This window comes from Cardiocondyla obscurior, linkage group LG20, assembly GCF_019399895.1.
Source record: "Cardiocondyla obscurior isolate alpha-2009 linkage group LG20, Cobs3.1, whole genome shotgun sequence".
NCBI lineage: Eukaryota > Metazoa > Arthropoda > Insecta > Hymenoptera > Formicidae > Cardiocondyla > Cardiocondyla obscurior.
The window spans coordinates 3,013,958-3,041,857 of record NC_091883.1 but is presented as its reverse complement, the minus strand read 5'-3'; the positions used below and the strand labels follow the sequence as shown (position 1 = coordinate 3,041,857).

The window sequence follows — 27,900 nt, the reverse complement described above, 5'->3', positions numbered from 1 at the left end:
TATAAATTCTGTAGAGTCCGGTGTTCTCCGTCCGTCGTTTTCATAACGGCTCTTCGGCACGCGATCGATGGGATTTAATTAAATTAGATTCAAATTGAAATCAGTTTCAAGTTTTGACGTCTCGCGTTTAATTCTACAACCCCCGCGATATTAAAAGAAACCTGATATTCATTATCGCGCGACTCTTCCCCCCTCCCAGCTTCGCATGGATCGGCAAAAAGTTGCCTGGCAGCGATAAAGTTAATAATTTTCCTTTAACTGCACGGTAAATATATATTCAGGCCGCGAGGGTGGAAATGCATGGGGCACGTAGCGATATTCATATCTCTGTAAATCGGCTGTGAAAAATTGGCAGCGCCTGCAATGTCATCAGATAAACGGCGACGCGGAGGTGAGCGAAACTCCGCCGAGGCTCTCGCTTGTACGAACGGAAACGGAGGATGATCCATGGAGTCAGTATAGAAGACGCAAAGAAGTATTTCATAGCGACTTTCTATAGGAATACAGATGCCCGTAGGCACGGGGATGCTGCAGCCGGCATTCAGATGCGCGCCGTGCGTCGTGCCGCTGAAATAAGGCTTCCTTCACTCGTAGATATCCGACCGTCACGATCTCGCATATATGTACATTGTAGGTACGTGTACGTACGCGTAGGAAAATATATGTCCCGTATATAATGCACTCGCCCGTGTAGGTATATGTGGACAAAATATATTCGACGAGACATTCGCACGAGGCTCATACATATTTATCGGAATAACATTTGTTAGAGATATTTAATTTTACGCGCCGATAATTGACCGAAGTATCGATTAACATTAATATCTCCCTTTCGTTTCTCTGTCTCGCGTGCAAATTTTTTTATTTCTTTTTTTTTCATTCTTTTTCTTTTTTTATTCGTCGTATAAATTTTTTATTCGCCGCGCGAACCTTTCGTAAAATGTACGATTGTCGATAGGTCACTTTTCAATTTGTACTACATATGACAGTGTCTGAACGACGATACCGAAACGTATGTAATTACGACCGAGGTGATATTCCAGCCGGAAGCAGATAAGACAAATATAGGTCGCTTTACAATCGGTCAGCACGTAATAAAATCCACGCTTCCGCGACTAGATTTCGTCTCTCTACCGATAAGACCGCAATTATCGAATATATCAAGAGTGATTTATCAACATTGAGTTTCATATTCGGTGAATCTTTGACATTTTCGTATGCATCCAGAAATATCGCGATTGACGTTAATGTCGCGTTTCGCTCCGCGAGTTTCATGCACGTATACTTCGTGCATTAACCATTCGAGTGAAGTGCCAGATGCGCTTTTTCCTGTCGGAAATCGCGTGAATTTGTTAGCTGATTAGATTTAATGTCTAGCACGACGCGGCCCGGTAAGGAACGGGCGTATATTTCGAAAAGCAGGACAAACTCGCTGTACCGTGCAGTAAAGTATCAAGGATCGCTCGTAAACTCCTACGCGAATCCCACGAAGTCCCATCACGTATCCAATTTTCCGGAGATCAGCTGGCTCGATCCGGGGAGCTTTGGAAATCAGCAAATTGAAACGCATACCGTCGGCTCAAGACGTTGCGTGTCGTTATGAAGTAGGCAGGCCGCCGCGCCTCTCTTTGTTAAGCGAAAATGAGTCCAATTGTTTCCGAACGAGGCGCACCGTCGAGATTTCAGTTTCGGTTACCGGGGAATGTCTCTCTTTCATTAACGCGAAGCGTCATTCGTTCTTTTAGCGGGGGGTTAGAAATATAAAATATTTAGTTTTAAATTAACTTTCCTCCGTTGCGTTTGCTCGACAAAATACGCGTGTATTATCGATGATATCTCGACTAAAATAGCCGAACGCACACCTGTGTAAATCATCGGGCTCAACCGCGGTCTGTGATGTAACACTAGAGAGAGACGGGGCAACATCCGTCTTGATTCGCCGGCATTCGACGAAAATTTCGTTTCCATTTCCGTCAAAAAAACAAAGCTCGCCCACCACTCACATCGGACTTTTATGCTTCAACGGGCAACTGCATATACGCCTGTAAAAATTACATTGTTCCGCCAGCCCGTTATCGATTGTTAAGCCGCGCAAAATCCCGCGTCGAAATCGCGCACCAAGCATCTGACGGCTTTTGTTTCCTTCCACTACGCCATGCTCGCGAGTAGAAATATACTGGAAAATTATTTCGCCTTTTTTTTCCCCCTGCAGTTTTCATTCGCTTTCTTTCCTTTTTCCCCCTATTTTCCTATTTTTTTTTTTTTTTTTTCCGATAGGCTGTCTCATGTATGACATGTTGCGCAAATAAAGAGACGAGATGCACGTGATTTATAGAAAGCTGATGTTTCTAGTTTTGCCATCTGCCTTCGTTTTATTCAAAACCATCTTGGTAAACAAATATCGAGATATTATTTCGTGCAGAAAGCGCACGTTAGCTACTTTATATGCATTACTTCTTCTGTTTCTTTTCGTATTTCTTTTATTGCGCGTGACGATATGAATATCGATATGAACGCGAGTTTATCGCGACTACAAATAATTTACTTTTTTTTTTTTTAATAGTTTTATTGATATGACTAATATTTAATTAATAACGTGGCTTGTTCGTTTTCAATTTTCCCTAAACGAACGGACAAACGAAATTTACGTCTAGACTCAACTACTTTCACACGAGTCCTTGTGGTGGAGGCTATTAACGTCGCATTGCGACCTTATTATCCCTTAAGGACTCGTTGTCAACGAGATATGCAAGTTGCATGAGTTTGCACTTGGCCCAGCGCTTCCTGGCGAAATAAGCCCATGAAGCTTTACGGGATTCAAGAACGCTGATGGAGATGGACGGAGCCATGTGCGAAGAGAGAAAAGCACAAACGAAGAAAGACGAAAGATCAATTTTTCATAAGAGAGAAATCGAAATTGTCGACGGTGAATAAAAAAAGAAAAATATATAAAAAATTAATTAATACGCACACGTGATAAATAATAAAAAAATAAAGTTACTATTCAACTCTTGCACAAAGAAATTTCTGTATAGAAAATTAAAAAGCTGGAGCAAAAAGAAATGCAGACGAAGATTCAAGCGAGGAGGCGCAAGAAAAAAAGGGATAAAGAAAATAAAAGCAGAGGGAAAAAAAAGAAAGAGAAAAAAAAAATCGGGAAAGAGTGAGCCCGCGTAGTTAAGAACGAACACGAGTGGTCTCCGTTGAAAGGGACCCCGTGGATGGTTGTAGCGGACGCGCGTATGCGTTGCAAGTATCCGTCGTGCCCTTTTTTATACATCGCGCCCTTTTCACGTGCACGTACGTCCGCGTGCAGCGCCGTATCGTCCGTATCGAGCGCGCCTATCAGCCAATTAGCAGAAATGAGATTGCAGTTGCAGATTAACGACCTGCCTTCGCTCGCGCACGGCGCTGGCACCGTTTCTCGTAAGCCAGCCGCATACGCGATGCGTACCGTCGCTAAATACTCCCCGCGACAAGACAAACATTACGTTATGCGTGTAATTCGATATACGTTAATGGTTGATAAAGTAGCAAAGCTGATAAGGCGCGAGCAAGCGAAGAGCGATGTAAAATGTCTCGAAAATTGTTCACCACGTGGAACGTCTTGTATTTATACTTTTCCCCCTTTTTTTATGTACTTAATAAAATTTCTAAAAATCGGATTCAATTGGATTTAATTTATTAAATAAATTTAGAGACTTTACTTTGATTATTTTTTTAATTTAACTTAATTCTAATGTTCGTAAACGCAATCGATTCTACCGATAAATAGGCGATACTTTAACCGAATAACGCAAGGAGCTCGCGACGTCCTACGTTTCGAAAATAGTAAAATAAAATAGTTTTAAATGCCGCGTAAAAATGGTAGAAGAAAGCGTATATTACATATATGCACACGTACATCCGTTCCCTCCTCGCAATTCATTGCGCAATGCGGATTTATTAACCTTACGAACGCCACCGCGAACGATTTAACATGCGAGAACGAAGAGGCGAGCTGGATTGTGCTCTCCTCCAAAACGTTCGTGCTTTGTTGGACAGGTAACGACTTGGCCAACATATAAACCGAGAACACGCGATAATATCTAGGTGTCGTTAAAATTTCTTGAATGATGAGACAACTGGCGTTAATATAGTACGGCAAAAATAGCATTATGGTTATGAATAGGGATAATATTTCATTGAGAAACCACCGCCTCGTCGAGACAAAGGCAATTTTATAAAACGACTTATTTTTTGGGATAACGATAAAATTCAAGGGAGCGCGTCTATTCTTTTTTCCTTTTTTTTTTTTTACGATCCTCCTCGCCACGAGCACCAGATGCGGCGGAGTTATCAATACTTTCGAACCTTTGCGCGCGTAAAAATGTACGTACACTTAGCGAACGAACACAGCAACCGCGAAGCATTCGTCGGTGACGTGTGCTGCTGTGTTATTTTTGTGGTGATTGATTTTGTTGCGAATATTCTCGTTCGCTGTTCGTTCGGCGTTCGTTCGCTAGGTGCATGCACACCTTCGAGACGAACGTTGATGGAATACCCAGCGCATTGTTCGCCTCTCGAAGAGGAGCGCGATAGTTGTCCCGCTAAGAACCTCTTTTCGAAACTAGGGACCGGAAAAAATTAACTAGCGTCAAGTTTAAACCTCGTTTGTCATTCTAGCGACAGTGTCCGATAAATAATCGATCCGCTTACCTGAAAGTAAGGAAGCGGAGGAGGAATTTTTTGAATATGCAACGAGCCCCTTTTTTTTTTTCAATCACGAGAGATTTACTCGGTTACATTTCAGTCGGAATGAACTTTCATAAAACAACGGAAACGAGAGTTTTCGAATTTAATACGAGCGAAAGTCTATAATATATAATGTAATAGGTAATTCCTTCGGTAAAATGAGGTTATTTCGAGTGAAAAATTGTTCGAGGGCGCTATTCCGCCGGAACTGAAACTGTTGCAGGCTGCGATGCTCATTCGAAATTCATTAGTAGACATTCGCACGTTTCTTATTGAAATTATAATTGGTTTTATAACCATTGCTTAAGATGATACGCGATTACAATGCGTCGACTTAATGAAACTCCGTTCATTAAGGATAGCTCAGTTGCGCTGCACCGAAATCAAGTTTATTCTCGTTAAGAACGTCTTCGTTGAATTTCATTGTAGCGATCACCGGAGTCTGGAAAGTTTATTCCTATTGTCGAGTCTTCCTACGTAAAAGATTAGAAGATGACAACGAACGCGGGCTTTGTTTCGACGCGTTAAATTGCCTTCGGGGCTTCTCGCTCGTTTTCCATGTATGCCGATTTCGTAATAGCGTTTTAATAATAAATAATTCAAAAATACATGTTCTTTGCTTAAAATTTGATTCTGAATTTAGAGGAAAAAATATCGAAAAATACGATGATAGGACCTCTTAAAATAGTCCAGTCAAGATATTGGTTGTACGTGAATACGGCCAATATAGCCGAAATGTGTAACAATAAATTCTACAGTCGAAATTGGCGATACTGTTCGATCAGCATACAAATGGAAATTGCGCGACGTGCACGGAGGGGAAAAATATAACGGAGAAAAATACAAGAGTGTCCAAAAATAATCGGGAAATTAAATTCCGCGTACGCCCCGCGCGCGCATCTTTATATCTCGTCCTGTTTAAAAAATGATCCACGCTTTTATATTACATATTTAAATACGTAAGCGCATCGGAATTTATTATTTACGAAAGCCGCCTGTATCGTTATTCTCCATTAGCTTAGAAATCATTTTTCTTTTTCGCCGGCGAGAAGCGCAAGGTAAAGCGAGGTTGAAAAATGTGCTGTCGATATGCATTTAATTATCGCGCCATTATCCGATTAAATTGTTCGACTCGGCAGGATCTGTCCGAGAGATTTTTTTTAAACGTTTCCAATTGGCAGATTAATAAAACGACCTTCGCGTTCAATGTTTCAAAGAATTAAATCGATGAAGACGGGGACGCGGTGCATCTGGAATCGCCGATTAAGAAGATGGAAATTTTATCAGTCCTGACGTCAATATCGTAATCTTGTTATCGGTGTTACGCTGTTTACTACTTCTCGATAATGTCTCGAATGGTGTATTTTAAAACGATTTACTTTTCCGGATAATTTTAATAATTCAATTCCCCACGTATAAAATCCGATGAAATGTCACATTTATATATATAATTTTATTTATATTTCATACATTACGTAGGCTCTGGAAAGTAGTATATATAAGTAAGCTAATTACAAAATTCATATCGTTTAGCGTGACAACAATGCCACTCGCATTTACTTGCGACAGCGAGGACAGAAATACCGTGTATATCGCTCCGAGACAATGAATAACGGCCTCATATTTCGCTTTGTAATTGAATTTTCCATTTATAAAGTTACCCTCGCGTAGATACGTGCGCATACGTGAGAACGTCACGCTTCTACGTGCGCTTGCGTTTACGCCCGCGAGAACTTTACCCCACGAGATATAAACCAGTTATATGAAGTCCATTCGTTCGGAATCTATCTCGCTCTATCGCTGTAAACGACGTCTGGAGTATCGTAACACGGCGCATATAACGAAAAATTGCAACGAGATTCGCCCGTATTGTCGTGGCGCTCCAAGAGGCGCACGACGGCACGCGAATTTATCGTTCCAGTGCAACCGGCGGACGTGGGAATAGAATGATGCAGTATCGATTGTTATCGAAGAAACGTTCGATAAAGACGTCCCCTCATTGCCAACCGACACGAGTATTTGTTTCCTACATCTCACGTGCCGTCATGTTGCGAATCGATATATAAATATTCGAATCAAAGAATTTGTAAGGTATTTTTACGTAATTTTTTTAAGTATCGTCCAAGGAAAAAATCTATTTTTTTATTTGTAGCTAAAAAAAAATAATGTACTAATTTTCACGATTAATTTACGAATTAATAGAACACTCAAAGATACGGAATTAAAATTGTGCTTCCACGCCTTTCAAACGATCGCGGCGCTCTGTGGAGTGGTATCGCGAGGACCTTGACTCGCGGAAAATTCACGGATCGTCGAAAATTCCCACGCGCGAACGCAGGAGAAGATAGAAAGGAAGATATCGAGAAAGGTTTTATAGCAGTCAACCGATATCCACGGCGCGATCAAATGACGAGGTTTCACAAGTCATTGGAAACTTTTATGCGACCGTTACTTTTTCTTGAACTAATTCGCGTATGACACAAGATAAAGTGCGCTATTAAGGATGATGGTTAAAACGTACGCGAACGACAAAACTTTCAGCCGTAACGGCTACAAAAATTTTTTACGAGTTTCATTTGGCGATGGCGATAGGTTTTTCCTTTTTTATGCCGAGCAGTTTAAGACAGGCTTCAAGCCTTTGAATACTCTGAGATCCGGATTTCATGAACACGTAATGTTCTGCGAAATATTTAAACGTTAGCGAGATCAAACGTAAACCGAACATCCGATTACTTCATCAAGCAACATCTAAATTGTCACATGTTTAAATTAATTATACAATATCTTTTGAATTCCGACAACCTACCTCGGGAAATTAAATAAAAATGTTCAATTTGCGACTTGGAAAATTTGCGCTACGAAAGGAATTTGAGGCTCGCAAGTGAAAGAGCGACGAACCATTTTATAACTACTATCACGAAAAGATGAAAACGAATCTCTCCTGAATTACGTCATTGAGAGGGATAGCGGATTGGCGCTTTAGCTGGCGCGACTGACAAAACTCGAGAACATTACCCTGGACGTCAAGGAAACGAAAGACGAGAACCGAAGCGAAAAACGGGGCGGCCCGCCGGCGGCTAAAAGTTGAAAGCTCCCGGCCACCATGAAAAGGGTAACTAGAGAACCCCGTTGGCCGAGTTCACGAGCAGAGACGAGGCGTCGCGGCAGAGTCCTCAGAAAACGGACATGCTACTTTAACATTTATTTAATACTTGCTAAAAAATTCGAGGGACTCTCTTTTTTTTTTCTTTTAACACCACGAAACTTTTTGCGATCTAAAACGAGTATGTAATTTAAATCCTTAATACGCTTTTAAGTGAGACAATATTGTCTTTTTAAATATACGCCGCTGACATAATTATACAATATCGCAAAACAATGAGCTCTGCTGCCTGTTGATAATTAGCAAAGTAATGACTATGCTGTTGAGTGCGGAACCCTGTACCTGCGAAAATCAAGCTAATCCTTTATCGTGGTTCAGCGACCATCCATCACCGACTATGACAGACGGTACTTAATCACGCAATGTCGAATAAAAACTCTTTTCGTTCTACATTCTTTTTACCCGTAACCTTATAAAAATCATTATTGAAATAACAACAAATATATAGCAACAGGCAGAGTCTCAGCCCGGTCTTTCTTTTTTGCATCTCTACTTCTTCTAAGACAAAAACGAAATTAATAAGTATTTTATATACTTGTTAAGAATGACAACGAGTAGTGATCTTTCTCGAACGAATGTTCAATACCCGAATGAACCCGAATTTGCGATCATGCATGATCGACGCACATGTGTGTCGAGTACACCTGCGGGCTGTGTCCTGGTTCATTGAACTCTGCGAAGGCGGTGGAGAAGATAATCGAAGGTACAGAATAAGCCTTAAAAAAAAAGAAGAAGTTTCAAAAGGGCAGAGGGAGGAGCGGAAGCCAAAGTAGACCGTGCCGTTTTACATATTTTAACGGTTCTTCGTGTACCTCCGACCCTCATAAAATCCATCTGTCTCTTTTACGTTTTGATTCTTCTTCTTATCTCACTACGCGACCTAACAGCTTTTAGAGGCGAGTGAGAAAAAAAAAAAAAAAAAATTACGGTAATAAAAAATTAATATCGATATATTAATTTTTCATGAACTTATCAAACACGTACGTATTAATGCGCGAATATTAAAGTAATAAATATTGTACTGCTATTTAAGGTTTTCTGTTGAGAACGTTATTACCGCATCCCCACGGATCCCTTTTATTTATCCTGTTTCACCCTCGTAAAGCGTTTATCATCGCGGTGAAATATCGCGACGAATAATTCTGCTATTCTATTTCATTGCAGAACCGATCACATAAATATTCCCCGCGACTGGTAGGATAACCGTACGCACTTTATAGCGCGCGATGCGTGCAACGGGAGTACACGTTTCCGCGTGTCGCGTGACACGGGGATTCAGATTTCGCTCGCGCCGAAAAAACTCTGGCCACTCGGTTGTTCGCGAAATGGGCTATCTATTTTAGAGACTCGTCACAGAATTTTTTCCACGAGATCAAAACACACTCGACGGATCTTTGATACGCGGATAATAATTGTTAATTACTTTTCCACGATTTTATCAGCGCGATTAAAATATGAGCTCTAGAACCGAGGTATGAGTAAGCAAAATTACAGTTAGCGTACGTAGAATGACGAGCGCTTAACGTCGATCGGAGTGAAAATTAAGCGAAAGAGGATCTACGAGCTACGGGTCCGCGTTACGGCGCAAGTTGACGAAGTTGCTTAGCAGCGAAAAGAAGATACCACGCGGAGACAGAAAGACGAGGCAAAAAGGGTCGGGGAGAGGGAGGCGGGAGACCTTTGCTTATATGGTCACTGATTACGGAGGGACCAAGGGCCCCAGGGCCTTGGGACCGCTATTCTTAGAAGACGCGTCGCTCGTTCTCCCTTCCCTCCGTCGCCGTTCCTCCCTGGCTCTTTCGCGTACCCTGCAGCGAGCTCCTAATTACCTTCGCTTGCATATCTCCCCTCTTTCTCCCGCCCGCTCGTTTTTCTCGTCACTCCTCTCCCTGGACCCGTCTCTCTCCCGCATGCATTATGCATTCGGCGATCGCGTGATAGCCGTGGATTATGCGGTCGCACCGGGCCTCCGTTTCCGCGAAAGAAATCGCGAATTGGGCTCCGCCGCGTACCGTGACTTCGCCAGACGAAAAGGCGTGGTTACGTAAAAAAAAAGAAAAAAAGAGAGAGAAAAAAAAAAGAAAAAGATTATAAACGAGATGCGACCACGATGAACGAAGTGCACCTTTCTGCCTAAGTGACGCCGTTGCTAAACACTTCCACACCGAGGACTTGCAAGTAGCCTTTCGCAGAGATTGAAAATGCTTCTCGTCGCTAATTTAAAAATGGTAAAGCGCGGCGTCGGGAGTTGGAAGATTTAGAGACATTAATCGGGAATAATCGAAGTAATTTTTTCAACGTTGCAATAGTAGAGGATTATATTTATTTTCCAGTGGCATAAAATGGAGAAGGGAAGAACGAAAGTAGAGAAATAAAGAACAATGATAAATTACGCTTATCAAAGAGCGTGGACTGTCTTTCGTACGTAATATATCGCACCGATACGTTCAACTTTTCTCGCCCCTCCCTCGTGTGTCCGGCGAAATTTCTATTGCATGTTCTCGTGGCATATTGGGGTTTCAATACTTTTTTTTTTATTATTTTTTCACGCGATAACACGTTCCACCGGACCCATTCGTTTGTTTTATTTTTTTTTTCCCCTCCCGTCTTCCTGACGAACTATCCGCGCGCTTCCGCGGTGGAATCAGAAAATTCCGGTGTGGTCGGCAAATTGAATCTGCTCTGCCGCACCGTCGATGAAACGGAATTCAATTATTAGTAATACGGCCAATCGGCGGGGTCATGATTGGAAGAAAATCGCGCGCGGCCAGAACGGCGGGGTAAAAATGGTGAACGCGGAGACGGGTCGTGGAATTCGGCCAAGAGCTCAACATGCAGAATTGATGGAACTTAATTGCTAGCCTACGCTCAATTGCGCGCCGGTGCTTACCGGGCTGTTTATCCGATAAATAAATCCATTCGAGGGAGAAGTCGGAATTAAATAGCCGGGCTTCTCAATGGGGATCGCGAGCTCTTCCGAGATGAATATTCGAAATATGCACGCGCGTTTACCTCATTCATTTCTAATTGCAAAAACCGCGAAAGCACTTTCGAGGAAACTTTCTGGACGAGCTTTAAAAGGTTGCGCGATTAAATGTTTAAATTTAAATTTAATTTTATATCGCGATATTCAATAGAAATATATTAAAAAATTTTAGCCAAGGAAAAAAAAATATATATAGTAATTTACTTGGCTACTTTTTTATCTCGCGATGAATCTCTCCATTTACCAGGTCGGCATTAATACCGCGCTTTATTAATCCCGTTGTTTTCGCTTGGTGATATTAGAATTAATCCCGGGACGAAGGTCCCCGGTCTCGCCGGAGGGCCCGATTCAATAATCCGACCGGCAATTTATATCAAATTAGCGGTGCAACGCGTGCTTGTGGTAAACGCGGCCTCTTCATTACGAGCTTTAAGTGCCGCGATCTGAAAACGGAGGTCCCCCGCAAAAAAAAAAAAATAAAAAAAATATGGAGGGTTCTCGGACTCGCGCAACAATGCGCGCGAGCGCGCGCCCACGACGGTATTATTATAATAAATGGTTGCGTGTTGCTTGTCTGTTGCAGAAAAATTGCTGAACAGCGAGGGCCGCGAGCTGCGACGGGCTCTCTTCTCCCTCAAGCAGATTTTTCAGGTAAGTCTACAATTCGCGACGAGATGGAACGTGCGGGGAGGCTGGGAAGAATGTATGTGGCGAGCGCGTATGGTGGGACCGTGGGTAGACGAGGAAAACAGTCGCGACGAAATTGCGCGGATATTTTTGCGCAAAGTTACCTGTCCGACGAGTAAATATTTGCATGGCGATTCAACCGAGCGCGTTCTCTCAGTTTTTCAACGAAGACGGGTATCGTTTTTCTTCTCCTCGCGAAATACATGATCCGAGAATGAGTTTAATTAAATGTCATTTAAATTCACACGCGTGAGTGCAAGACGCATCGAGGGTTTCTTTTTCTTTTTTTTTTATTCCTTATTTTCTAACGACTTTACTAAAAATAATCTTGTTATTAAATATTTAATTGAAGGATATAATTATATTGTGTCAAAAATTGCAGCATTAAGTAATTGATAATTGCCGTGAGCCTCTTTCTTTTTTTTTTTTTTTTTTTTTATTGTACGAACGGTGCTCCACTTTCTCCGTGAAAACGATTTTCTTCGATAACTCTCTCGTCGAAAAAGATTACGACTCCTCGGCGCAAAAACTAGCATACGAGACACGTTCCGATCAGTTTTTGCGGCGGAATGTATTGAACAATTTATTATCCATTTAATATTTAATTTATTTACGAGGTGAGCGACGTGCACACTTTCTCCTTCTTTCCCTCGTTCTTTGCCGGAGCTATTACGCCTTTCGTTAATTACGCTTTTTAAAGACTAAGATTATCGGGAATGCCGAAATTTTAATTTTATTTCTGCGGTGAACGCTGCGGTTGGGGAAGTGATTAAATTTTAACAACCCGTTCCTCTCTCTCCCTCCCCTTTCCTCCCCCCCTCAACGATTATTGCCGCTGCCGGATTTCAATCTTCGTCACGATCGCGTACTCCCCCTCTCGTATTCTTGCACGTCCTTCGTCGTTAATCCGCACGGCTAATCGAATTTACCGTCGCGCAAATCAACTGCACGTCCACCCCGTATCTAATCTAGTCGTGAGGACCGTCGCGTAATCATATATTTTACAATTATCTCCACGAGACACCGGATAGCGAGCCCTCCTTCGGCCGGTCTCAAGTTTCTCCCCCTTTCCCTCTCTCCCTCCCCCTCACCCCCGCTGGGCCCAGAAATTGAGGAAACGCATCGGTGCTACGAGTTCAATTTCGCTTCTTAATCCGCCGGGCTAATCGAGTCTATGTCGCGCCTAAGTCCCGTGTAAACTTCCGTCGTTTCACGGCTGGCGGCAGGGATGACGGGAAAGGGATGGGCTGCGAGCACCGAAGTAACACGAACTAGAAGTCCGACCAGATCGCGAACGGCCGCGCGGCGGCGGCGGCGGCGCCTTGGAAACGAGGGGGTTTAATCAAACTTCGTAGATTTTCCATTATGCCCGCGACTTTGCGCCCGAAGCGGCATAACTAATTCCATTTAACCCCGGCCGCACGGCAGAACGAGTTGGGCTTAGGTGGTAATGTAGAGGTAAATCACACCGTGACGTCGCCGTCAGGATCGGATATCAGCGGCGGTATTAGTTCTTCTACGTTCTCCCCGCATTCTCGCTAAGCGCGGTACGACTCGTTGAGAAAACTCGCGCGTGCATTCGATGAAGTATTTAAGAGCACGAGGGTATTGTAAAATTAAGGCTAAAGTTGTTCGGAAAACAATATAAACATTTTTCTTTTTTTTTTTTTTTTTAGTATATTAATTTCTGTGAAACTTCCTTTAACGTGGGAAACAAAAATTTTAATCGGTAATAAGCTCAAGGCTAAAGACAATGAGGACGGTAAAGAAGCACGTCTGGAAGGAATACATACAGGCCTTAAGGAAACGCTCCTGCAAATTGTTCCTATTTAGAATGTCAACGTAGATTAACGTTGTCGCCTCGTTAAGTTGTAATCGAATTGACTCATCGCGAATTTCAATTTTCCAGGAGGACAAGGATCTGGTGCACGAGTTCGTGCAAAATGACGGACTTGCTTGCCTGATCAAAGTCAGCAGCGAAGCCGACCAGAATTACCAAAATTACATTTTACGAGGTGAGTACTTCATTCGTTTATCATAAAATTGAAGGGTAACTGCGTCCCTAATGCTCATCACCAATTCAATAAAGTCTAAAGTCTATCTCTCGCTCAAACCGTTCCCTCGCAATCGCGCGATAAAAATATTCCTAATTCTACCTAGCAAAGAAATTTCAATTATATTGCACCTTAATTGCATAATAAACGTTTTGCTGAATATACCGAAAGAACTCTCTCGCAATATCTTCTCCACGTAGGTGTCTGTCTATTAATCACGGCTTCCGCAAAAAGAAAAGGGAAGGAAAAAACGAAAATTTTATCTAATTAAACTTTATTACTTCCGAGCAGCTATTGCACGGCGTACCGCCGACACGATTTACCAGCAATACTATCAAGCGATCATTCCGTAACTACCGCGAAGCACCGACAGCCGGGGCGCATTCAATTATAAACGGCAGGAAAGTCATATCGTAAATGGACCCGCAAATTGAGTTAAGAGAACGTCGCCGACCTTGCCGAGGCGCGCCGTGATTTCGCGGTAGACGGTTCTCTCGCGCGAGCGGTGATAAGATAATGCCGTAGCGCGGCTGACGTTTAACGAGCGGGGAAACATCAACGTTCCTACGCCTTTCCGAGAAGGACGGCGCCGGTATTGCTCGGCGAAAAGTACAGCGTGGCAGATGAGGTGACACCGAGCTTAACGCGGCGCGTTTGCGAAAGCGTCAACACGTGGGTGCCTCCACGGTGGCACGCGGCTTCCCGTCGAACCGCGCCGCGTCGCGAATTATGAATGACGCTCTTTGATCGCGCCTTGCGAGCGCGGCATCTTGGAGCCGTGCTCGAGTACTTTGTAAACTACCTAATACGCGAACGAGCACGTTAATTTCAGCCCGTGGTCTTATAATACATCGCCTGGTCTCTGCGCAGGCAGAGGGAAATACGAGAAGTCTTTATCGCGTAATTTCGAGAATGTATTTATGTATTTTATAAACAAGATTTTTATTTAAAGTAGAACGAACCTCGCGCGTACTTCACGCGAGCTGATTTTTCAAAGATCCCAATTGCAACAACTACAAAAAAAAAGATAGAAAGAAAACCATGCGACTTACCAGTCTGCATGAGCGACAGCGGAGTTGTCGATTTCTGCCGGTGGCTGTAACAAAATAAAAAATATTAATATAGACATGACGATATATCAGTTAATAAATTTAATAAAAAAAAGGTAAGAGGTTTTTTTTAAAGATTTTATTAAAAAATAAATTTATCTTTACCTAAAAGTTGCTCCGCTGGCGCAGGATGTCCGTCCCGGACCTGCTCCTCCACTCAGATGGGACGTGTCGAGTCATCCTTCCGCGTAGGTCACTCGCGAACGCGCCCGATTAATTATTTACCGCGAAAATAAATTTTTTTATTAAACACTATCGCGCGATAGTCCATGGCACTCCCGTAAAAAAATTTATATATAAGAAAAAACGCCCGGTAACTTAGCGAAACTCCCGAAAGCGGCCGACGAACCTGCTGCGGTTCGTATTCGTTATAACAGTTTCGGCGTACGGCACTTTTTCTTCACTGATGTGCAGCTGTAACAAATAAAAGAACAAATTAAATTGTAGAGAGTTTTTGATTTTTAAATTAAATATTAATAAAATTAATTTATGAAGACATAAAAAAAAAAGAAAAATTTATCCTCACCAGTGGGTTGCTCCGACGATGCCCGATACCTATCCTAGGCCTCCTCCTCCTCTCAGTACTGGACACTTTCCACGAGGATGTCAGGCTGGTGCGTCTTCAACGAGAGCTTTTCATTTACAACAGAAAAAAAAAGTATTATTCGATTAACGTCCTCAAAATATTAACTTGCACGTAATAATACTTCGCGAATTATTATCTCCCGGATATATCACGGACTTGTCTATCGAGATCTTTTTCCACCGAGTCGCGACACTACGTTTTTTATCGACACTACGTTTTCGGCTAATTGTATGAGACGCCAATTTATTGCACGCATTAATGAGAATACAGCACACTTTCGAGAACAAATGTGAGGTTACAGGTGCTCTTCGTGAACGTAGAATTAATCCGGGAAGGTGAATCACGCGAATTATGTGTCCTGACCCGCCGATTCCGTCGACTATGCGTGATTCTTATATACGCACATGGCTCTCTCTCCCACGTACGTGCGTCTCACTCGACCACCGAAGGACAAAGTGAGACAAAATGTGAGGTTACGGGTGCTCTTCGCGAACGTAGAATTGATCCGGAAAGGTGAATCACGCGAGATTATGTAGCCTGACCCGCCGAATCCGTCGATTATACGTGATTCTAATATACGCACATGGTTGTCTCTCCTACGTACGTGCGTCTTACTCGACCGCTGGAGAAGGACAGAGCGAGAGTGGGGGTAGTGGGAGAACGCAGCTCGCGCGTAACACGTACGCCAGCGCGGTCCTCCCCCTTTCCTCTCCCCCTCGGCCGCCCGATAGTATCTTTCTCTCTCTTTCTCTCTCTCTTACCTCTACATTTTTTTAGATAGAAATCAACAAATGATATTGCGACCACGACACGGTAATGTCCGACGTTCTAATTATGCGCGATTCGATTTACATCGAGATTTCTAATTAGATTCTGGGCCGTAATTTATGACCTGTGTAATGATAACGGCTAGATTAACGTTTATCAGCGGTGCGTGCCGAAATCGCTTTGCGATCATTGTCATTGCCGGCATGCGTCGCTGATGCAAAGCGTACAATTGCGCGAATTCTAGAATGCTAATGATATTCTATCGGGGCAACGATACACGCGTAAAATTTCATTTTCATACGGACAAAAAGCCCGGTTTGTTTAATTTATTTAATTTGCACCTTTAGATTTACGGGAATTAAATGTATCGGGGAGGATTTTAAAATTACCGGCGCCGCATTAATATCACTCCTGACAGTTTTAAGCACGACGGCCGTGATTCACGTGATAATTAAACACCGCCGGCGCTCTCGTAAACATCGCCGAATAGAATTTAGGACAGTTCGTCGGGAAGAGTAACTTATATATTTGATCTGGCAAACATTCCCTAATTGGCTTTGCGATGTAGTGTAACATTCACTACTTGATTTACATATTGCATAAATGAGCTGGATTTTCGTGCACGTATTTCCAAGCTGTATGCAGCTCACGTGCAACTATTATTCGACGAAGAACTAAAAGAGATTAGGACTTTTTCTCCCATTTTTTTTTTTTATTAGTTAATCTTTAATCTCATTATTAAAACGGTTTTTACCTGCGATGCATAAACGCTTGTGGCAGCTTTTCTTCTTTTTTTTAATATTTTTTTTACATTTTTCGCGTAGTTTACACGCAGAGAGTGCCTTAATTTATTTTATTTTATTTTATTTTTTACGGCGGAGGGAGCGAAACGCGCGTGTTTCGAGCGATAACGCGTTGCGCGCAGGCAAATTTTTGGCCGTAATATTACGCCGGGATAAAATCTGAGTAAACCGCGATCGGCGGAACGCGCCCGTTAAATTTCGATCGCGCCTACCTGCGCTCGCGGCCGGAAATCGGTTTCGTAAACAACGGAGGCACGGTGTAAAAAAAAAAAAAAAAAATAGGTAACGTCGTTCCGCATCGAGGCCGAGATTGATGGGCATCTGCGTCAGGTGCAACGACGGATGGTTTTATTTCTTTCGCATTGCCGGAGATCGTAACCGACGTTTCCGCCGATATTTTTATCAGTAAAAACGAAGCGCCACGGCGCTTAAAATTAAAAGACGAAGTCAATAGTTCGAAGGAGGCTCGATAATCTAGAGTATCTAGACGAGAAATGTCGATTAAATGAAAATATTGGAGATAGAATTGCAGAGAGACTTCCCCCCTCCCCCTTCGTTTCACGACGCGACGAGAAGTAGTCGCGCGCCCGCATAAAAATGGATTTTCATCTCCAACCTTTCGCGTGCGTGTTTGAGCGATGTTCGCAAAAAAAAAAAAAAATAATATAAAATAAAATCTTCGCACGGATCTCGTGAAAATCTTTTTGAGCCCTTATGTTACTCGAGCTGTTACCCGGCTGTTAAATCCACCGGCCGCCGCGCATTTACGGACACCGGTTAAAGGCTCGTCGTATCTCGCCCTTTACGTACGATTGTCTGGAACAATTTCGCCGGCCGTGTTTAATCTCGCAACTCGTTTGCATTTACGCAGCCCTCGGCCAGGTGATGCTGTACGTCGACGGTATGAACGGTGTGATGGAACACGGCCAGACGGTGGAATGGCTGTATACGTTAATTGCCAGTCGTTTTCGGCTGGTGGTGAAGACGGCGCTGAAGCTGCTGCTCGTGTTTGTGGAATACGTGGAAACAAACAGCCTGCTGCTGGTCAGGGCTGTGAGGGCGGTCGACCAAGCCAGGGGCGTGGTGCCGTGGATTAACGTGATGAAGCTCCTCAAGGATTACGACGCCGCCGATACGGAGCTGCTTATATACGCGACGACGTTGATCAACAAGTGCTTGAACGGCATTCCCGATCAAGACACGTATTACGATCAGGTGGACTGCCTGGAGGAGCAGGGCATGGAGGGCGTTATCCAGAGATACATGTCGAAACAGGGAACGGATCTCGACTTGCTCAGACAGTTTCAGATCTACGAAGCGGTGCTGCATCACGAGGACGGCGACAGGGGCTCGCCCATACGCCAGCTCGACGATAATATAAGGTACGAAATACGACGGTTTATTCGTTGACCGGCGGTGAATTTAAGATTATTTTATTTGTATTTTTATCTGTGATTTTTTAATTAATTTTTTTAATAATGTTAGAGATTATAGAGCGCGCGCGTTGTTAGATTCGGATGTTTATTATATTTATTTCTTTGCGACGATTTTAATCGAGTGATTTGTGACTGACAGCGTGTTGCTGGTTTACTTACATTTGTGTCTTCTGGTTTGGTTGAGTTGGGTTATCTTTCGTCCTTCCGTTTTTCCGTCCTTCCGTCCTTCCGTCCTTCCGTTCTTCCGTCCTTCCTTCCTTCCTTCCTTCCTTCCTTCCTTTCGTGGTAGTACTCTGGATTATCTTGACGTATTGCAGCACTTCAAATCACTTGACTCTAAATTGTTTCTTTTTTTATAATCCCTCGCTAATCGCTGATCACTATCACTCGACAGACGAACGGCCAAAAGGATGACGATTGTTTATCGCGGTGATCGTTTACGATTAAAATTACGAAACGCGACGAACGATCATTTGTCGTATAAATTATCTTCCCTCGAGTCGTCCTCGATCTCGACGCGAGAGGCTGGCCGCGATGTGATGCGAGGTCCACTTTCGATTCTTCGTCGGCGGAATTAACGACACCAAGAACTCGCGCGATGCGGCCCGCGATATGTCGAGCACCGCGTTTACGATGTAACGTTCCCGGTGAATGCCGCTGGAGACGACTGCGAGTGATCGCGGGTCGGTAATGATGGACGCCGGACTCGATGACGTCACGCGGCTCAATTCACGTCGGAGGCTCCGCGCGCTCCGGCGGCGACATAACCCTGCCGGTTCCGCGGCACTTTTCCGGGGCGCGATACGAATCACGGAACGACGAGTGGAACGGCAGGAGTGCGGAAAATGATAGTTCGCACCCGGGTCGACGTCGTCGACACATATTCGTACGCGAGATTATCCTATCCGCGACCGAAGATGCGCGTAATTGCGGAGCGGTACGAACACGTCCTCCCGCCCGAGTCCCCGCAATTAGACTGACCGTTCGAAACTCGGCCCTTGGATAGAAAGAGTCGACCGCGTAAAAAAGTGAGACAGACGATGCAACTCGGTCGCTGATTGGTCGGTGCTCGTCTTGCAAAGATGGGAGATCCGAGTGAATTCTCGAAAAAGATCCGCGACGCGAGCCGGCCACGAAAACAACTGTCGCCGAGCTTTATTCGACCACCGAAATGATATTTAATTCTTTACGCGGCCAGTACGAAGGACCGTGAATCTCGCTCGCTGCCTCTCCAACGTGACACGATTTCCGAGGGCTGACTAAATAATCTTTCTTAATTTTATTATGTAACTTTCCGGCACGTTTAGAAGAGAGAAACTTTTATGCATGCGTCCGAACGTTTTTGTTTCATTTTGTAACGAGAGAGCCTCTGTTGCAAGCCTGTCCTAACATTCTGATTCGTTGCGCAGGAAAACTTTACGAAACCGAAAGTCTCTGGTGGATTCTCACGAACGGCGAAAGTCTCGGAGGCATTCAACGGGCAACTCGCCCCTGTCGATGTCTTTGAACGCACGTCTAAGCCCACGGCTGAATCATTCTCTAGGCGTGAGCACGCTGAACAACACCTTGAACTCGAACCTGCCGGACGATGACGACGAGTCGAGTAGTTCTCAAAGTTCCCAGGGACACTTGGGCGAAGTTCAGCTCAACGGTAGCTACAAAGAAAACAAAGGTGCGATTATATTTCCTTTTTCTCCTTTTTTTTAATTTTTTTTTATTTACTATTTATTTCAGATTTTTAAATTAATTTATTTTATTCATATTAACTTATGTTTCAAGAGAGCTCGCTTATATTTAATTAACATGTAAATGCATTAAAGTGTGCAAAGTGATTCGATTTAAAGGAGAAAACATTGTTTCACGCGTTTCAGTGGATGTTGGCGTTACACCGGCGCTGAGACGACGAAGAGAACGCGCGGAGAGACAGAGGAGCTTCATCAGAGAGCAACAAGAAGCTACTGCAAACATGAGAGCTTCCCTTGGTCATACCGATGATCAAGAAAGTGCGTACCTACTGATTACTTTAATCACTTCACGCGAACATTCCTCCCAATGATTTAATTTAATTTCTCATTCTTTACTATAATTAAAAAATTATTAAAAATAATATAATCTATATTTTCAACGAAAAAAATATATATATAAAAATATGTAAGTACGCAGTTTTTGTTTTAGCTGCTTGATTAAGTCCACGATTTGATTTCTCAGTGTTCGCACTTTTTGTTTAACGACGCACGTCGACGAGATAATTTCGCCATTGCATTAAACACTTTTTAACTTTCCGCCGCTAAAGGTCAGTTCGCGGCAAACAGTCTGCGATACACGAACGGCACCTCGTACGAGAGGAACGCTGACTCCCCTTCGAACAAGTTGTCCAGAACGAATAGCAGAAAAGACTTGACGCCCTTGATGAATGCCGCGAACAAGCTCGACTCGGAGGAGAAGAAACCATGGTACGGCAAAAGTCCCAGCGAAGGTGTCGAGTACAACGAGAGTAATCACGCCGACGAAGACGAAGATCGTCGAGTGGTTCTGCAGCTTAAGAGGGAAGGAACCGTCAAGGATCTCACTCAGAAGTTGGCAGCGCAGAATCTTATACCCAGCAGCCCCGTCGAGGAGAAAGTTTCCAGGTAATTTCGGGAGGGCGCGGCCTTTTATTTCGCATGCACGCTCGCACGATTGATTTATCTCTCGCGTTTTCATTCTTCTTTTCCGCTCGTCGCTGCGTACATTCGGAATTTACTTTTTTATCAACGTTACGAGACGTATGGAATACAATTCGATTTTACGAAAATTATTTTACCTGTTACATTATAATACGCATTTACTGTTTATCGCGTTAAAAAAAAGAAAAACTAATTTTGTTTTTATATTCACGCACGCCCTCAGGATAGGAGATATGAGCGGATTAATCTCGAAGGCGAAGGAAGGTTTAGCGAAGTCGAAGTCAAAGGCGGACGTGCTGAAATCGCCGACCGGAGACAACTTGCCGAAGCTGCAAGAGGCGAAGAAATCCGAGAACGAGCTGCATTGGGAGGAGCTGGTGAAGAAGCTGAAGAGACCGCTCGCGCTTTGCGATCTAGACTTCACTGATCTGAATTCCGAGGACGAGGTCGACGTGCTGGGATCCGCGAACGTGACGAACGGCGTGCCGCCGCCACCCCCGCCGATGGCCCCGACGATGGCACCACCGAATGGCGATATCATGGCACCTCCACCACCACCTCTCGGGGCGAGACTGCCGCCTCCGCTTCCTCAGGGTCCGCCGCTGCCGTTCGGCGTCAGCCTGAAGACCACGAAGTCGCTGCCGCTGGCTAATGAGGCCAACACGCCGAAGAGCCCGCCGTCCCTGCTCGCGAAGAAAAGCAAGAAAACCGTCAAGCTGTTCTGGAAGGAGGTGCGAGACGATCCCAACATCCTCGCGCGGCTCGACAAGCACAAGATGATCTGGGACGAGCTGACGCACGTGGCCGTCGATACTCAGAAGCTCGAGCATCTCTTCGAGAGTCGCGCTAAGGACCTCATCACCAAGGTGAGTGGTCATTCCACGTAGGGACCTTCTTTTTCTCCACGCACAACGCGTTATTTTTCGTTATGCGGACACAGCGAACTGCGAATCTCGCCATTCCGACCGGACGGCTGAGGCGAGCGGTATACATATAAAAAGCGATGCTCGTTTAAACGAGATCTACCTTCGGCTGCTTTTCACAGTGTACACTGCAGTTCCATATGAATTCTCCGAAATTTTTAACGAGATGAAAGTAGAAACCACATTTTGCCACATCATACGCTGGCCTTTTTTTTATTGTGCTTTTTTTTATGCGAGCTCTACTTGTTGTCGGATAATTTGATTAAATTATATATATATATTTTTTTTTTAATTTATAGTAATTTTAATTCAACTAGTTTGCGTTAGGTTTTATTAAAACTAGATTGCATTCAATCGTTTGTGGTAATTTTGTGCCGAACGAGAAACGATAAAGTATATATACTAAGTGGCAGAAAAATTAACAGTTTACATCACCACGTATATAATTTACAAGACGATTACGCGCGCTTAAATCGCCAGAAAATTACAAAAATCTCTCACTGGCATTGTGCCGAAGCGTTGCAATCGAGTAGAGAATATCGTCGTTAATTACCGCGGTAATTACATGGCGGGAGTATATTGGTTTCCCTCACCTGCATTTCGCGTGTGTGCGCAACTAAATCGCGGCAAGGGAGTACCGCAAAGGCCAGAAAGAGAGGCCGCGACTGGGTTGCGCGTATTTTTCGAGCGTTACTGAAAGCCGCCGCATTATTTCTCCGTTCCGGTTGTTTCCGACACCGGCTCTTTCTCGCCCTTTGAACCCGCTTAGCGCGCCGATAATTACAGCCAGCCCGCGCTCATAAAAAAAAGAAAAAGAAAAAAAAAAGCAACATTGAAAAAGTAACCGCGCGCCGTGAAAATCGCGAATCTGTCAGCGACGAAGCGGAAAATATAAGAGGGAAATTCAAGTATAAATGACGTTGCTTGCACTTGCTCGCGTAGCATCGTAAATCGTAACTAAATGCCGCATGCATAAATTTTATTTGCTATGTTTTAAATAGGATTAAAAAAAAAATATATATATATATTATATATATTTATATTCATTTTCGTGAATAATAACGTCGGCTAATTTAATAACGCGGTTAATCGTATCGCGTGAGGACAACGGTTACGGCGTAGTGAATAGCGATCACGAATAGCGATTACGACGGCGGTCAGATAGCGGTAGGGGGTGGTGATAGTGATGATGGTTTACTGCAATACAACTAATTTTCTTCTTATATTCTTGGCAATGTTGTTGGTGCTCGCACGAAAAAAAATATGAACGAAATGGCATGCTGGAATTTTACAGGAGGTGAGTCTTAATTCCTTAACTTTCGGCGTTACCTTTGTTGACCGTTAATACAAATGCATGCGCCCGGAGTGCATTATCACACGAGTGCTGGTGCGATTGGTCTTACACGCTGACAGTAATGCAATTTAATGGAAACTTGGCAGACACGGCCCTTCTTCGAGAAAACTCCTACGTAGAACGCTACGATTTTACTTACGTTTGTTATTTTGCCAACGTTTTCCCTTTTCTTTTAAGTTTTTCGTAATTGGCCAGTTAATTAGGGATTATTAGTAAGATACGCCGCTTTTAAAGGTACGTTGTTGTGATAATACCGTATCGTTGTATTAATTGCAATTCTTTTTTTTTTTTTTTTTTTACCACCGTACACGATATTTAATCTCGCTATATTAATTTTATATGTATCGAAATATTAAAAAATATAATATTTCTTTTTCTATTTACGTTTCGCAATTTATTAAATACTAAAAATATGGGTCAGCTGTTTATGACGAAATGGACTCAGATTTATGAAGGATAGTTTTGCAATCTGATCGTGATAGTTATTGGCTCAATTGGAAATTGGCCCGTCATCTGCAGCCAGATAATTTCGATGGAAAACGTCCGACGTCGTTTATACATATACCTCCACTTCCAATCGAAAGAATAGTTACGTTTATTCCTGGTCCAGTGATCTTTTCAATATCCACTGTGTTTTTCACGAATCTACGTAACGTGTTCTAATACCTTGTAGTTTTTGACGTATTTTTTCTAGCGAAGCATTTGTTGCACGGTAAAAAATACTAATCGTATCGCAATAACTTCGAGTGCTACGACGTAATAATACAAAGAGAAAAATTAAAGTGTGGAGGATGCCCGGCGTGAAAGTATTTCGATGTAAACGAGAAATTTTCGTTTGTTGCACGCAAGCAGAAACAGCAGGAGATGAACAAGAACAAGGAGATCATCGTGCTAAATCACAAGAGATCGAACGCAATCAATATCGGCATGACGAAACTGCCGCCGCCAAGATCCATCAAGACCGCTATTTTAAAAATGGACGCCACTATTATGAACAGAGAGGGTATCGAGGTGAGGATATAATTTTGCTGCAAAATAATTTTCTTAACGAAATAAAAATTATTCAACAATTTCAACCGGTTTCATATTAAATTATATCGATCCCACTTTCGTTTGCCGGCCGACAATGTTTTAAGAATTTTCGAAATTTCTGTTGACAATCAATCCTAAAGTTTATTTAAAATGCGTTCACATTTCAGTTTCTGAGTTTATTCTCGTTTCTCTAATTTTGGATTTACTTCTCTTTGTTTTTTTTTCCTTTTTTTCTTTCATTTCCTTCTGTCCCGAAATCCTCCCAACAGAAACTTCTGACGATGCTACCCACGAAAGAAGAAAAGTCTAGGATACAAGAGGCGCAGGCCGCCAATCCCGACCTGCCCTTAGGATCGGCGGAACAGTTTCTACTAACTTTGACCTCCATCTCGGAATTGCCGGCGAGGCTAAAACTGTGGGCGTTCAAACTGGACTTTGAAAATTCCGAAAAAGTAAGCCAATATGCTACAATTTTTATTTCTATATTTTTTTTAATAAACACAATGTGGAATTTAATTTATCAAAGGAAGGAACTCGTATATGTACAAAAATTGTATTATGCAATTTAATTACATACAATTTTGATTTGAACTTGATTCTGTTATCACTGGATAGTATTTATATTTAATAATTAAATTGGCTAGTGTCTTTTTCGTCTCTCGTTTTTTTTTTTTTTTTTATTTATTTCGCGCGCGGATTTTATCGCGAGTATCAAGACAACGAGAAGGAATGCCAGCAATGTACGAGAGGGAGTCAGGTAAAAGAACGTTCCCGGCATATTTCTTCGACGACAAAATGGCAAATTCCAATATTGTCCTCGAACTAAGAGAGGTCACTCGGCGACATAATTTCTTTCGCTCGAGTGTAGCTGAAGTACGAAATAGCTTATGCCGAGGAATCAGAGTTAAGAGATAAGAGTTATGAATTAAGAATCGATTAATTCATTCAGAAATAGTCAAACTATATTTTTACTATTTTACTTTCATATTATTAAATTGACACATCTTTATGTTCTTTAATAAAGAGCAATTCATTTAGCTAATAAAATCATTTCTTAAAGCGTTAGACAGAAAAATTTGCTAATACCTGTTTATAATTAACAGCAATCAAAACGCGGTCTTAATATTAGCGCGGCACTGCCGTGCTTTTTAATCCGCGAGTTTAACGATCCGTTCGAGTCCCTCCCGATCCAACAATGGGACGCTCGGTTATGAAAATCGATACGATTATCCAGAACTCGCGGAGCAAGGAAATAATTGCGGGACGGTTTTGTGACTTTCAGGAAATCGCAGACCCTTTGATGGATTTGAAACAGGGCATGGAGACCCTGCGGGTGAATAAAACGTTTCGCGGGATTCTGAGCACGCTCCTATCCATCGGGATATTCCTCAACGGAAATGAGGTGGGTACCGAATGCCGGCCAAATGATATCCACTTAATCCGCCTGTCTCGCAACGTGGCGAGATATCGTAATGGTTTTGAAATCCGACGATATCGATAATTCAGTTCTGACCGCCGGGCCGGGGGGCTCTGCTTTTCATACCAGTTGGCTGGCTGCCACGTTTTTCGGAAAACAATCTCGGGTTAATACGGAGTTTCGCCGCAATCACGGCACCGCTATTTACCCACGGCCACGGCGAGCTGAAATATTCGAAAGTTTTGACGGAATATCCGATGTATTAAAAAAGTTCTAATGCATTCCCCGGCGGCTGGACTTGCGTCGGATAAATTTTTCGAGCCGTTATATTTTTATATAAAAATTTCTGTGTAATATAAATATGAAAAGTAGATCGAAATATTTACGAGTGTCGAAATGAGGGAGGTAGAGAGACGCGCGAGTTTCTCGGGGACGCGCGCGATCGTGACACGATGCGAAGGCTTGATCCTTTTTCAGGTGAAGGGCTTTCAACTAGAATACCTCGTCAAAGTACCTGAAGTGAAGGATACGGTTCACAAGCACTCGCTGCTTCATCATCTTTGCCACATGGTGATGGAGAAGTTCCCGGATTCTACGGACCTCTACTCCGAGGTGAGAGTCAGTTAATGCGATCAAAAGCTGAGGGAAACTGCGCGCTACGCTGTGATATCACGACACTATCTATTATTTACGAAATTGAGACTAAATTAAATTCATTCGCCTGTGTTTCCCATAACTTTTCAATTGCGATTTTAATCTGTTTCGTTGTACGTATCAATTTCAAATCTGAGCGAGATTGCTATTGATTTTGATTTATCTTATGCAAACAATGAAAGTATTGAACGCCGTTTCATATTGCGTTTTCCAGCGAACTATTATTTTTTACTGCACGTTCATTTTCAAGTAGATAATATCAAAGATTAATGAGACAAGTTTGATAAAGAAAGGAAGAAAGAAAAAAAAAAAAAGAAAAAAATAAAAACAATTATTGAAAGACTAAAAACTTCTCTGAAAGAAATATCAAGTTTCTCGTTAATTTCTCTCAGATTCCAACAGTAGGAACAGCTTTTCTCGCTTCTGTTTTCAGATTGGCGCGGTAACGAGAGCCTCGAAAATCGATTTCGACGAGCTGGCGGCTAACATCGCGAAACTCGAGAACGAGTGCAAAGCGTCTTGGGACCATCTCAAGCTCATTGCGAAGCACGATGGTTCTACGATGATGAAGGTCAAGTGAGTATAATTCCTGCCAAGTTTCTCAGCCCCTGAACCAATTTCCGAGATTCTCTCTTGCACCCCTTTCGTTTTGTGAATCTTCCCGAACGGTCGCATTTAAGAAGTCTCGAGTGGCTTCGATAAATTCGGGACGGTCTTTTTTTTTCATTTTTTTTATTCCCCCCCCAGTGAAACTGGCTACCATCCAAGTGGAGCCTCCATTAATTACCGAATGGACACTTTCTCCTCCCCCGAGTCCCACCGTCCATTCTTTCCACCGGCAATCATTCGCACTGCACCTTCCGCGATCTCTCAAACCTACTTCTTTAATTTTCTATTCTTAATCACCTTTTACGTGTTAAATACATTTTAGAATAATTTATCGTGATCGATGATATTTCTTTTGAACATCTGCATGCATGCAAACGATGCGCGAGCGCAATTATCTAATTTATATTTTACTTCGTATATATTCGACAATTTCTCGCTGAAAGATATTCTCAAGAGTACATCGTTTCGTTTTCCCATCGCAGGATGTCCGATTTCCTCGCCGATTGCGCCGAAAGGATAATCGTCTTAGACATCGTGCACAGACGTATCATAAATCGTTTCCGCAAGTTCATTCTCTGGCTCGGTATACCGCTGCATAGGGTGCAGGATACAAAGCCGAACGAGTTTTGTAGGATCGTGTCCGAGTTTGCTCTGGAATACAGGACCACTAGGGAACGAGTGATACAGCAGCTTGAGAAGAAAGCCAATCACCGTGAACGCAATAAGACCAGAGGGAAAATGATAACGGAGGTGAACCTATTTTTCAATTATTTTTTGTAACGAATTTCACGAACTAAAGCATCTATTTTAGCCCTTTTTTTATGCTGAAACGATATTAACATAATTTTTTGTCTTTGCTTTTGTTTTTTTTTTTTTTATTACACTCGGATAAAGCTATATAAATTATTCTTGCTTTCGC

At 42.9% G+C, this 27,900-nt stretch overlaps 1 protein-coding gene across 7 annotated transcripts in view; it reads left to right on the top strand.

Annotated features, from left to right (window-relative positions):
* Positions 1 to 27,900, top strand: part of Fhos (Formin homology 2 domain containing) — a 96,784-nt gene that overhangs the window by 59,245 nt on the left and 9,639 nt on the right. For 4 of the 7 annotated variants that reach the window (XM_070670326.1, XM_070670320.1, XM_070670324.1 and 1 more), the window contains 13 exons: positions 11,467 to 11,534; positions 13,480 to 13,585; positions 17,762 to 18,272; positions 19,736 to 19,998; positions 20,198 to 20,329; positions 20,620 to 20,956; positions 21,216 to 21,858; positions 24,119 to 24,280; positions 24,571 to 24,753; positions 25,584 to 25,703; positions 26,196 to 26,330; positions 26,806 to 26,948; positions 27,464 to 27,731. In XM_070670326.1, the coding sequence (XP_070526427.1) occupies positions 11,467 to 11,534; positions 13,480 to 13,585; positions 17,762 to 18,272; positions 19,736 to 19,998; positions 20,198 to 20,329; positions 20,620 to 20,956; positions 21,216 to 21,858; positions 24,119 to 24,280; positions 24,571 to 24,753; positions 25,584 to 25,703; positions 26,196 to 26,330; positions 26,806 to 26,948; positions 27,464 to 27,731 (3,071 nt within the window). The remainder of the gene's footprint in view (positions 1 to 11,466; positions 11,535 to 13,479; positions 13,586 to 17,761; positions 18,273 to 19,735; positions 19,999 to 20,197; positions 20,330 to 20,619; positions 20,957 to 21,215; positions 21,859 to 24,118; positions 24,281 to 24,570; positions 24,754 to 25,583; positions 25,704 to 26,195; positions 26,331 to 26,805; positions 26,949 to 27,463; positions 27,732 to 27,900) is intronic. The other 3 variants (XM_070670322.1, XM_070670325.1, XM_070670321.1) reach the window with 1 other exon arrangement.